This window comes from Xiphophorus hellerii, chromosome 17, assembly GCF_003331165.1.
Source record: "Xiphophorus hellerii strain 12219 chromosome 17, Xiphophorus_hellerii-4.1, whole genome shotgun sequence".
Lineage (NCBI taxonomy): Eukaryota > Metazoa > Chordata > Actinopteri > Cyprinodontiformes > Poeciliidae > Xiphophorus > Xiphophorus hellerii.
The window spans coordinates 2,019,640-2,032,272 of NC_045688.1; the positions used below are offsets into that span (position 1 = coordinate 2,019,640).

A 12,633-nucleotide genomic window follows, 5' to 3' on the forward strand; every position below is an offset into this window, starting at 1 on the left:
ATCTTCTATAAATATACAACAGTATTTAAGCTAAATTTTATCTTATAAAATTAGATGACGGTGAGCATTTGACTAAAATATGTTAAACCTATAAATACTTTCAGACTGTAGTTTAAAGGGAGGTTCTGCTGCTTTTCTTATGTGCTGTCTGAACAGAGAGAGGTTCTGGTTCTGCATGAGACGGGTTGAGCTTACAAACTAATCTAGAGTTTGGCCACATGGGGGCGGTGTTGCGTTGTCTGGCGCTGAAACAGCAGAAGAAGAAGGGCGGTTCCGGTCCTCGTGGGAGAAGAGGAGCAACATGGCGCCTCCAGGGGGGAAGATAAACAGACCCAAGACGGTAAGAAGCCGGAGCAAACGGTTCTGACGGGTTCTGGTTCAGGGTTCGGGTCAGCCGAACTGAAAGCTGCGAGTCAGAGGTCCAGAAGGTTCCGGTTCCGATCCACTTGCTGAACCAACGGAAGCTGACAGAACATTAAAGCCACCGGCCAGATGTTTCTGGAAAGTCCGTCAGAATCCTTCAAGGTCCATTTGGTCAGAACCTGATGTGAGGTTTATTTATCAATTAAAAGTTCAGTTATTGATTAATATCTGCCCTCCTGAAAACTAGCTGCCCTGTCCACTTGGTTGTGGATCATCACAAGGGCCAGATGAAAAGTCCTGTCAGTTTTCTTCACACGTTTCCGGTTATTTTTCAAATGTTTTCTTTTTTCCTCCAATATGAAAATATGGAACAGATTTTAGATCGGTTACTATGACAACATAATCCTGGTCAGTATTCCTGTTCTGACGCAGATGTTCCAAAACAGCGCCTCCTCCTGGTTGGTCACCTCTGCTCTGAAGCCTCCTAACCTTTGACCTGTCCTGGTTTCCTTCAGGAGCTCGGGAAGAAGCTCTTTAAGCGGCGCCGGGTTCTGGGCCGGCAGAAGAAGAAGCAGAACCAGATCATTGGAGCCGTAGTAGACCAAGACCTCATCACCGTCCATCACCTGAAGAAGAGACGGTCAGTGCTGCAGACGGACAGAACTCACCTGTCCTCCTCTCACCTGTCCTCCTCTCACCTGTCCTCCGTGTCCTGCATGTCCCTCAGGTCCAGCCCCAGAGCCAACATCACGCTCTCTGGGAAGAAGAGGCGGAAGCTGCTGAAGCAGCTGCAGCACCTGCAGACGGAGAAGTCATCCATGGAAGGTAGAACCTGAGACTCACCTGAAGGTCCAAACGACGCTCCGCCTGCATTGAGCCACAGCAGAACTATTTTATATTTTTTATTTTTCTGTCTGGCAAATGCTTGAGACACACGCAGACATCTTCGTTATGAACTGTGAACTGAGCCGGTCGGGGCTACCGCTAACTAGCTGCTAATGCTAGCTAGTTAGCTAATAAAGGTTAAAAAAAAAGATTATATAGGGAATGGCATTTCCTAGTCCTGGGAGTTCTGAATTAATTCAACAGTCTACAAAAAATAAGTTTGTTCTGCTTAATTTTTTTGTAAAATTATATTTTTGAATACTTTGATTTTGTTTTTGTTATAATTTAATAAAAAACAGATAGCAAAGCTAACATAATAGTGATAATTTTAAGTAACAGAATTTTATGCACAGACCTATTTTTGTTTAAATATGAACTGATGGAATTTGAAACCTGATAGATTTTTATTTATAAATGTTTTATTCATTTTTCTCTTGTTGGTCCCAAAAATTTTTTTTACATTTTGAACAGAAAAATTTGTTTCTGAATTAAAAATAATTTCTGAATGAATTTCTAGGTTCTGGAAGATTAGCATCACTACCAGCTAGCTTATTTGCGTTCATCGCCGGTTAGCTGGACGATGACGCTAGCGACTAGCGACTAGCTACGTCACAAAGCAGTGCCATCATTTCCTCAGTGGTTTTCAGTGCTTTTAAATATTATATACGTATAAATGTGAAATTTTCCTTTGTACATTTCTGTGGTGATAAAAGTCTTGCATTTAATTCATAACTGTTTTAAAAAGATCTTGGATTTGAGTTGGTGAAACCTGCTTCTGGTTCTGACCCGTCTGGCTGCCAGCAGCAGAACTCAGGTCCGACCGTCTGTCTAACTTCAGTCTGAAATTTTTCGTCCTCAGTGGAACCAGAACCACAGAAGAAGAAGATCTCCTCTTCATCATCATCAGCTGCTCCAAAGAAGAGGAAGAAGAAGGGGCCTGGTTGCCATGGAGATGTGGAGATGCAGGATGTGGAGTGAGCCGAGGTCCGATTAGTCAGGAAGGTTCTGCATGAACTCAGAACCACCTAGTGTGGATCAGAACCAGCGACCAGAACCTTCTCTGAACTTCATCTGGTCCAGTTTTTCAGAACCGCTGAGGAACCGAAGCTGCAGATTAATTTCTGTTTCTGAGGGCAGAACCTGGTCAGAACCCGGTCAGACGCCAGTGGACATTTTTACTGTTTCTCTGTTGTAATAAAAAGGTCCAAATGTTCCATCTCTGGTCTCAGTTTGTGATTGGACAGGAGAACTGGCAGTAAATCGGGTCATTTGGACCTGAAACCCCCGCAGAGGTCAGAGTGAAGGTCAAACGTCTCAGCTGTTTGGGTTTCAGGTTCTGGTGGAGCAGAGACAGAATCTGGACTTCATTTGGACCGAGGTATGCTTGTTCTGAATCAAATTTCTCAGTCCATCATGTCTGAAAACGAAAAAAACATTTTTGTTATTAATGTTTTTCCGTACGTCGTCCAACCAGCATGAAGAGATGAATAAAGTTACAAAGATTCACTTTTTTTTGGTTATTTAGCCGAAGAGAAAAAATGTGGGTTCATATTTTCACCATATTTTTTTCTAAATGTTTTAAACAGTTTATTTAGGAAACTAAATGTTCAGTTAGCCACCAATTCAGTTTGGCAAGTGAATAGAAATCCACTTGCTGATAACAGGAAGTGGACTATGAAAATAAAAGCTGGGTTTTCTGAACCTCTTTAAAAACTCCTGTTTTGTTTCTTTTCCTCTTGTACATTTTAGCTTAAAAGAGCGTGACCGTTTAAAGACAGTTACTTCATTAGCATTGAAGGATTCAGAATCAACTCCAGCTTTTATTTTGATAATCCACTTCCGCTCATCAGCAAGTTCCATAAACATTTATTTTGGAGCTAAAGCTTGCTAACTAAATATTTATTTGGTAAACTGGTAACTTTAACCGTGATAACCAGCAGTGATGTTCAGCTAGCTTCCAGCTAACAAAACCTTCCTGGATTAAATCACTGTTATTGTTGACATGAATGGGGACAGTGTTTAATGTTCATAATATTAAGCACTAGAACATTTATAGCCTTGGATAATTTGTAATCCTGGTCCCCAGACGCTCTGAAGGGGCCCAGATCACATTCTGTTTCAGGCCCGTAGGACCTGGGGCCGGCCCTGTATGCAATGTTTCCGCAGTTTAGCGGTTGTTTAATGCTCTAACGGCCTTCCATACAGCAGATACTGGTTTCTACATGGATACCATCTTCTCTTTCAGATGTTTTCTCAATCAGATCTTTAATTATTGAGCAGCTCGTCTGATTAATAAACTGGTTTAATGTTCCGTCCTCTGGCAGCTGAGGACCATAAAGCCTCTTTATAGTAATAATTAATGTGAGTGTTTGTTATTTTCGGGCTGCTTTCGGGGCTTGTTTTGCTCAGACTAGGGGTGCAGGCTTTTCCCTCCCCCTTCCAGAGGACAAAGACTAAAATGGGTCAGACTGAGGAGAGCAGCAGCGGATCCTGCGCACCAGCATCCGGAGGCAGAGAGCAGCTGTTGGCCGCCTTCCAGGCTCTCTGAGCGGGGACCTGCTGCTGCTTTCCTCCGCTGGTTCCTCCTGCTGAGCCCTTTATCCCCGCTCAGCTCACCGGCGTTTCCCTCATTCCTGCTTCGCTTTTCTTTGGTTCCCAACATGTCGTCCTGGGATGGCTGACGCCGCTAACTGGGACTGAACTGGTTCTGGTGAACTGGACCCGCTGAATTCCTCCAGCCTTTAGTGAAACACCGACTCATCCACCCCCACACTGACCGCCGGAGGACGATGGAGGCCGGACTGAGCTGAACGGAGTCCCCGCTGACCGCTCAGGTACACCGCCGCTTTGTGCTGCTTATTGGCAGCAGTGTAAACAGTATAACCAGTATAACCAGTACGTACCAGTTAACGCGCTGTGATCGGGATTTTTTTTTTTAAAAAAAAGGTTGTTATATCTTTCCACAATCCGGAAACATCCAGTTTTTCTGAACATAATCAGCAGAGATCCAGAACCGATTCACTCACACTGAACTGGTTTCACACCGGTTACCAGTAAAACCAGCTCAGCCACCGTGTGACCCATATGGTCTGAGAGTCTAGTACTGCTAGAGATCCTGGGATTTTATTTCCAAAGTCCAGATTGACTCGGTTCAGTTCATAGCCACTGTGGGACCCATAAGAGTTGGAGAATGGGCCCCACATACCCACAGCCTCCTTATTGGGCCCATTACTACGTAAGTTTGAAAAGCCATCAGGAATGGGGTCAAACCTCGTAAAGATACACAGAACCTGTTTGGGACCCATATTTAAGTTCTATCTGGGTACCATATGGGCGGCCTAGAAATCAACCGTTTAGGAAACAATAACGCTGGTTTGGGTCCAATCAGCTGTTTCCAGCTGTTATATTTACATGTTCTTAGTGAACTAAGCTGATTCCTCCTGAAATGGGCCCCATGAGGGGCTTTCCATGTGGACCATAAAGGAGCCTGCAGGTCCGCACACACCTGAGCTGAGTATTATTATTATTACTATGGTTATTGTTAATATGTTAATTAATCATTTATAAATGTTGCCGTTTCAAACTGAATATTTAATCAACAAGCTTAGCTTAATAACAAGTTATCGAGCTAAATATTTAGTTTGGAGCCAAGTAGCTAAAATGCTAATTCGCTTATCGATAACCGGAAGTGGATACTACTCTAAACCCCTGCAGGTAAATTAGTGCATCTCTGTTGCTGTAGATCCGTTGGTTAACGTCTCTATTACCTTAAAACGGCTCATCCTTTGTTTTAAGCACAAATGTTCAAGACAGATGGAAAAGAGGCGACATTGAATCCAGAAGTTTCGGAAGTCCCCGCTTTTATTTTGGTAGTCTATTTGTCTGGTTGTCGGCATGTGATTTTTTGTTTTAGCATATTAGCTAAAGATTTAACTCCGAGCCAAATATTGAGCTTCTGACTAAATATTTAACCAGTTAGGTTAACTATTTTTCTAGCGAATATGTAGTTTCAAACTCTAACATAACATTTATAAATTAATGAGTAAAATCGTGAAAGTGTGATTATGACGGGCTAAAGGCTAACCCAAACGTGTTCTGTGGAAGACCTTCAGGCCTCACGGAACTGGATCAGAACCAGTACATCGGGTATCGGTTCTGTTCCCAGTGTTCAAACGTCATTCTGAGGAAAATTTACAGAGTTTCAGAAGCGACCCGAACCAGAACCTCTACTGCTGATGGTTCTGGGTAGCAGTTTGTTTGTAGAACCTTTGAGAATACAGAACCGGAACCGTCACCTGCTCTTCTGATGAAGTTAGAGCTGATAAAGCCCAGAGTGTGATCGGATCAGAACCGGTTAATCTTAGAACCCAACAGGTTCTAGATCGGGCGGTTCTGCTCACGTCAACTGGACTTTGGAGGTCCAAATGTTATCAGCTGCTGAGAAGTTCTGATAAGAGGAACCGTGTTGCTAACGGGTCAAAGTTCTGCTGACCGGACTCTGGACCCACACAGCCCCCGAGGTTCTGAGGAGGCGGTGAGTTTTGGTTCTGGTTCTACTGAGTTTTTTCTGGCTGTTTCTGTCCAGTCCTGTTCGGTTCTGTGCGGGTTGTGTTTGGACCCGGCAGATCTCTGTGTTCTGGCTGATCCAGAACAGGACTTGTCGTATTGCAGCAGAACTCTGACTCTGGCCCGGTTCTGATCTGTTCTTCCTCTCAGGTGTGTTTTTGTGGTTCTCAGCCTCGTTTGTTTCCTGACCTCGATGAAGGAGTCTAAAAATGGATCCTCCTCCTTCAGGAGCAGATCCATTTTTAGATTTCTATTTTCCTCCTTTGTCCGGGTCCGATTTAGCTCTCTTTGTGGCGCCTAGCAGAGGAGGGGACAGATCTGGGACACCGAGCGTTTGAACATAATCTGAGCACCGAGGAAGGAGCTGCAGCTGCTGGAGGATGTTTTCTGTCGGTTCCAGAACCTCCAGAGGAACTCACTGCGTTCTGTTCTTCCTCTCCAGAACCTCCACTGGATCCGTTTTGAGGCCTTCGTGATTCCAGCAGACACTCCACAGCCATGACTCCCCCGGCCGACCTCCGACCTTTGCCCGGGCTGCTCGTCGTGATGCTGCTGATGTCACTTCCTGCTGCAGCTCTGGAACCAGAGACGTGTTTCTCCCGGCAGCATCAGGGCGCCGCCATCAACGTCAGGGCAGCGCTGAGCCGGGACGCGGTGGCCATGATGGCCCGGACGGTCCGGTCGGAGCGGGACTGCGTCCTGGCCTGCTGCTCCGAAGAGGTCCGAACAGGTGAGACCAGATCAGAACCGCTGGTTATCAGCTCTGCTTCTTCAGTGTTTTCATGCTGGAACTTTACCGAACCTGAGCCGTTCAGGAGGAGAACCGCTGATCCGGACTGGTTCTGGTCAGAAATCTGTCCCATTTAAAGGGGCAATATTCTCTGTTTTCAGCCATTTTATAGTTTAATCAGTAAGTATGTTACCTTCAGCTGTTAGAAAATTCTGTATATATGATATATGAGTTAAAAGAAATTTTATTCCCGGATTTAACTTCTTGAAATTGGGCCTCTGTCTCTTTAAGAAGCTCCTGCTCTTTCTGAAGCTCCGCCTCCAGAAAGTCATCCCAACATGGCTCCTCTATTAACCCTTTAACAGTTTTACCTGCGTTGCGCTGAGCAGCAGCTCCTATAATGAGCTCAGCAGATGTTTGCTAATTGCTGCTGGCTAGTCTGAAGGAGCTGAGTGGGGGAGGAGCTAAGCCTCGAAGGCGGGGCTAGGTACATCCAGGCATTTTGTGCAGCTGAATGGTTGCCATGGAGATGAAAGGATTTGCATTAAAGAATCAAAGCAACACTGCAGGTTTGTTTCTGATGAATGAAAAACATTTGTTGATTTTACATGATACTGTCCCTTTAAGGAATCTGTTCAGAGCAGAGATGGTGGCTAGAGCTTCTGACTTGGACTGTAAGGTTTTATCAGCTAACGATTGTTTTAGTAATTGATTATTCTGATGATTAAAAAGATAAAAAAAATTCCCAATCTGCAGATTTTTCATTTAACCATTTGACCATAAACTGAATTTAAACAGAATTTAACTCGGATCGTTCTCACTGTGAAGCTAGCTGCATGAAAAGTTCAACAACCGGAACCAGAAAGTGTTCTGGTACCATGACCCAGCTGAGCCTGGTGGACCAGCAGCATAGCAGGTTGACTGTGTTTACTGGCAGTTAAATGTTCAATGTGTAACAGTTACTGCCATCTAGTGGTCAGTAAACTGAAGTGCCACCTGTGCTCTGTTCTCTGAAGGCTCTCGGTGCAACATGGCCGTGTTCAAAGCCAACAAACACGCTGGCGAAGACAACTGCCTGCTGTTCCACTGTCCTACCGAGTCGGACTGTCCTCTGATGAAAGCCGCCGAGGGCAGCAACACCTACGACATCTACAAAGGTCTGCTGCTTTTCTGTTTCACCTGTATGGAAGCCCATCTGTGCCATGAAAGAAAACATAAAAGCCCAGCAGAAAGTCAGAATCACCAACTTTAAAGCCTTCATTACGAGAATAAAAATAATAATTTTCAGAATAATTCTCATAATTTTGACTTTCAGCGTCATAATTTTGAGAGAGAAAGTCATGTTGATTTTCTGAGGCTTGCTCCTGAAATTTAAATTATAATTTAAATTATAATTTAAATTAAAAAAAATTAAATTATTAAATTTAATAATTTACTTAAAAGTGTGAAATTCTGACTTTTTTTATATGTAAACATTTGACTGTTTTTTAAATTATGGCTTTAAAACTCAAAATGACGACTTTTAAATTCAACATTTTGACTTTCTTTCTCAGAATTATACCTTTTTTTTTTCAAAATTATGACTGTCTCAAAATATTGACTTTAAAACTCAGAATTATGACTTTAACATTCAAAAGTATAACTTCTTATCAAGATTGTTGTTTTTTTTCCATAATGAAGACTTTTTACCTCAAAAATTGACTTCATTTTTTAAATTATGATTCTTTATGTCAGAATTATGGCTTGCTTTAGACTTTTTTTTGTCTTTCATGGCAGTTATGGTCTTCCATAAACAAGTCAGCAGAGATAATTCTGTATCTCTGCTGACCTCTTGTGGCCAAAATGTCATAACACTTCAACTTTCTTCTCTCCTGCTCAGGTTTAAGTCATCCACCCACACTGAGACCTGTTCCCATGACAACCACACTCCATACTACCAGCACCTCCACCTCTACCACATCAGCACCAACTACACCAACCACCAGCCAGCCCACCAGCACAACCAGCACACCAACCACCGCCCAGGCACTGCACTCCACCCCAGAACCTTCCCCACCCATCATCATCATTGCCACAGAGCCTGCAGGTACTCCACCCACCAACACCACTACAAGCACCACCACCATGGGATCCTCTCCCACCTTCACCACCAGAAAACCCAACAAAACCAGCAAGAAGCAAAACAAAACCATCAAGAAAGGAAAATCTCATCCAGCCCTCACCACCACTACCACCACTACCCAAACAGCTCCCAGCTCCATGACATCACTTCCTGCTGAAACAGGAAGGAAGGAGGTGGAAGATAAACATACTAGTGTTCTAGAAACTACAACTTTAGCTACACCCACCACTGTGGCTCCAACCACCAGTACAACCAGTACAACCACTACAGCCACAACGACTACAGCCACCTTCCCCATCACCACCACCACCCTGCCTCCAACCACCACCACCACCACCACCACCCAGCGTACCTCCACCACTGAGCCAACCACCACAGTGACAGCTCAACCGCCAAGTCTGATCTTCATTCCCAAAGACCCAGTCCAGTCAGAGCCCGACCTCCAACCGGGCCACCCCACCCTGAACTCCAGCTCCAGCCGGGGGAAAGCGGTGGCGGCCCAGGGGGCGCTCAAGGGCGGCGTGGTGGCCTTCATGGTGCTGGCGCTGGCCGTGCTGACGCTGGCGCTGGCGGTGGGCGGCCGGAAGGCCATGGAGTCCTTCGACCGGCGCCATTACACCAGACTGGAGCTCAACGACCTGCACTATGAGATTTAGCAGGAGAATCCAACATTTCTGCTTTATTTAAGGTTGTTTAAGTATTAGCTACACAACTCTGAACGTCTGCTCACGCTTTGTTTACGAAGTCAGAGAATCCTGCTCTCTGATTGGTCAGATTCGGCTGTTGAAGCTCCCGACTCTCCATTGGCCACAGAGATAGTCCCCGCCCCTTGGCATGGACGGAGAAACTGTGTTCAGTCATTTTTAAGGATTACACAGATTAAATTTACAGACGAGTTAAATCAGATCTGGTTTATTTAGGTTTTTAAACTGGAACAATGATCTGATCTCTGATCAGTTCATTGATCTGATCTGTGCAGTTCTAATAACCACCACTAGATGTCATCCTTTTTTCTGTTAATTCAGTTTCTGTCACTGAGGCAGTGACATGCGGTGAGGTTTATAGCTGGTGAGGCACTGACTTAATCATAATCAGATTTACAAATATAGACCCCCTGCATGTTATTGTTTACATAAGGAAATTTTGCGCATGAGGACAAGCTGGAGGGCAAAAAGACAATTCTTCTACATGTCATCCATAGCCGCGCTGCCGCCGTAGAATAACTCCGTTGACTCAATCAAACTTGGACGTGTAGATATTATTAATTTCGTGCTCCACAGCAAAGGGAAAAGCCGTTAAAGTACAACTCAAAACCACTTCTTTCTCGCTCTCTGTATCAGAGCAGCTACCAGCAGGCTCGTTGCCATAGCAACTGACAACAACGCCACACAAAAAAAAAACACTCAGATATTTCCCACACAAAGAGCAGGACATTCAGTCTGTTGCAGTAACATGGTTTTATGCTTAATGTTTATTTTGTGATTATTAATAAGTGATTGCTGTGGTAAGAGGAGAAAACTATAAATATATCGCTGCACTTTACTGTATGACCAGCTCTTGTTACTGTCTCTTACTCTGCAGTTGTGGAGTCACAATGTCTGGGATCATGAGCGCCCCCTGCCATGAGGCCAGAGAACTGCCTGCCTCACCTCCAATCTGTTCTCTGCCGTTTCGTGTGCTGAGGATCGATCAGAATCGCGTTACACACAGTTGGTGACAATAAACACTGTACATTATATACATAAGCTAAATTATTTAAAATCAGTTCATACATTAAATGTTTTTTAAGCATTTTATTGGCGGCGTACAGACAGGAGGAACATCGAATGGCAGCCAGTGCAGTTAGCCAGAGGTTGATCAATCCCAGGTGAGGCTCAACTCGCTGCTGCCTCACCAGCTTCGCTTCTGAGCATTTGAATGGGAAAATGCAAAAATTCAGCGATTTTGAAAAAAAAAAAAAATCAGAATTGGTTAAGATGAAAAATAAATACTTCACAGTACAAACCACAGGGTGAAAATAGCAATATAAATTATTTTATCATTATATATTATTTTTCCATGATGACAGGTGAGGCTCTGCCTCACTCGCCTCCCCTGACCGCACGTCACTGCACTTAGGATTATTAGTGTTAAGCCGGAAATATTAAAATTTCTGAATAGTGTACCTTAAATTATTAACACATTTAAAATTTGTATAAAAATATTTGTTCATTTCTGATAAGGAACCAAAACTGTGTAAAGTTTTCCAAACATCAGAGAGGTGAAGACCTCTCTGCGTTCATTTCAGTGATTTAAAGAAATCTTAAGCTAACCAAGATTAATTAATTTATTGCTGATAAATATACTGCTAAAACCAGTTCGGCCTCCAGAGGGAATTCTCTGATGTGAACACAGAAATGGTCTGGTTTATGAAGCTGCCACATGTACAGTGGCCACCAGAGGGCATCATCGTGACAAATAACGGTGAGACGTTAAAAGACCATGAAACCTCCCGTCTCCTGTCAAAATGGGACTGACGTAACACCTCTAAGCTATTTAATATTTTGATCAACCCCAGATATGAACTTTGACTTCCTTTATGTATGTTTGAGACTCTTATTTTGAAATAAGAAGGGAAATAGTTCCTTAGTTGGCCTGTTGAGTTGATGGACACAACCCAGTGAAGAAACCTCCAACACTAAACCACCTGGAGGATTAGCAGCCATTTTTAATCACTGTGAGAATACTGGCTAACAAGTTAGCTGCTAACAGATTTAAATAACTGCTACCAAAGTTACAGTCGGCTGCTAACAGCGTTGCACTTAGCTTCCAATAGTGGTAATGTTAGCTGCTAACACCTCAACAAAGTCCTGAAACTGTAACTAGAATCTTGAGTTGGCCAGTTAATTTGTGGGTTTTTTAAAGTCTGACTTTAATAAAACAGTTGTGAGTTTGGTGATTGTAATGCAGCTAGTTGGTAACGTAGCTTTGACCACCTAAGCTAGTCACAAAAGAAACGGTGCGTTCAGTGATGCGCGTTCTCTTTTAAAAGACCATAATCCTGGTCAGGGAGGTTTCCTCTGGATCTGTTGACCTTTCCTCTCTGTCCTGATTGTCGGACGCTCCGGCGCTCTGCATGCTTATGCCCTCTGGTGGCCATTCTAGACATAGCATGAAAAACATGATGAGACGGGAGGAGATGATTTACTGCCTCAGGCGTGTTGGAGCTGGAAATCATCTAAAACTGGCAGGAGATCAGTGAACCCAGCTGGGAGTTGAACCCACAACCCAGACGTTGCTGTGAGGCAGAGGAGCAGCTGGAAGTTCCAGGTTCTTCCAAACCCGATTCGGTCCAACCATCTGGACTGAGCGAGAGGAACCGGCCCGGTTTGGAGGACTCATACTGAATGTGAACATGATGGTCAGTGTGTTGCTTTCTCCAGCATGATGAGCTTCTTACCTGCTAGGTGATCAACAGCAGCAGCTCATCGCCACGATGGATCCTGGTTCTCAATCCACTCTTCCTGCTCCACTGGGTCGCAGCACAACCTTTAGACGTGAACCTATGACTTCCTAATGGGTTCCTCCTGGTTCCTCCAGGTTCCTCCTGGTTCCTCTGGGTTCTTCCTGGTTCCTCCAGGTTCCTCCTGGTTCCTCTGGGTTCCTCCTGGTTCCTCTGGGTTCCTCCTGGTTTCTCTGGGTTCCTCCTGGTTCCTCTGGGTTCCTCCTGGTTTCTCCTGGTTCCTCTGGGTTCCTCCGGGTTCCTCCTGGTTCCTCCGGGTTCCGTAAAGACCCGACAGCAATACTGCCCTCCCCCCAGCGCCTCTCAGGAAGCCTCTGAAGCGGAGACTCCAGATGCAGATCAGAACTCGCTGTGCACGCTCCTGCATGTCCTCTGGGCCTGTGGTGACCTTTGAACCCGCAGGTTCACTGTAGATGTCATATTCACTGTGTGTTTTTGTATTTCCACCAGGATTCCCGCCGTGGA

The 12,633-nt window shown here is 44.4% G+C and overlaps 2 protein-coding genes across 2 annotated transcripts; both read left to right on the forward strand.

Moving 5' to 3' along the window:
• The first annotated feature begins 225 nt into the window (after positions 1-225).
• c4h11orf98 (chromosome 4 C11orf98 homolog) lies at positions 226-2,464 on the forward strand. The gene is made up of 4 exons (XM_032589790.1): positions 226-340; positions 879-1,003; positions 1,091-1,188; positions 2,108-2,464. The coding sequence occupies exons 1-4, from the start codon at positions 302-304 to the stop codon at positions 2,224-2,226; spliced, it is 381 nt and encodes a 126-aa protein (XP_032445681.1). The 5' UTR covers positions 226-301; the 3' UTR covers positions 2,227-2,464.
• A 3,816-nt stretch (positions 2,465-6,280) lies between these two features.
• On the forward strand, positions 6,281-9,567 carry mansc1 (MANSC domain containing 1). Its single transcript, XM_032589786.1, has 3 exons — positions 6,281-6,544; positions 7,561-7,701; positions 8,424-9,567. The coding sequence occupies exons 1-3, from the start codon at positions 6,313-6,315 to the stop codon at positions 9,320-9,322; spliced, it is 1,272 nt and encodes a 423-aa protein (XP_032445677.1). The 5' UTR covers positions 6,281-6,312; the 3' UTR covers positions 9,323-9,567.
• The last annotated feature ends 3,066 nt before the right edge of the window (positions 9,568-12,633 follow it).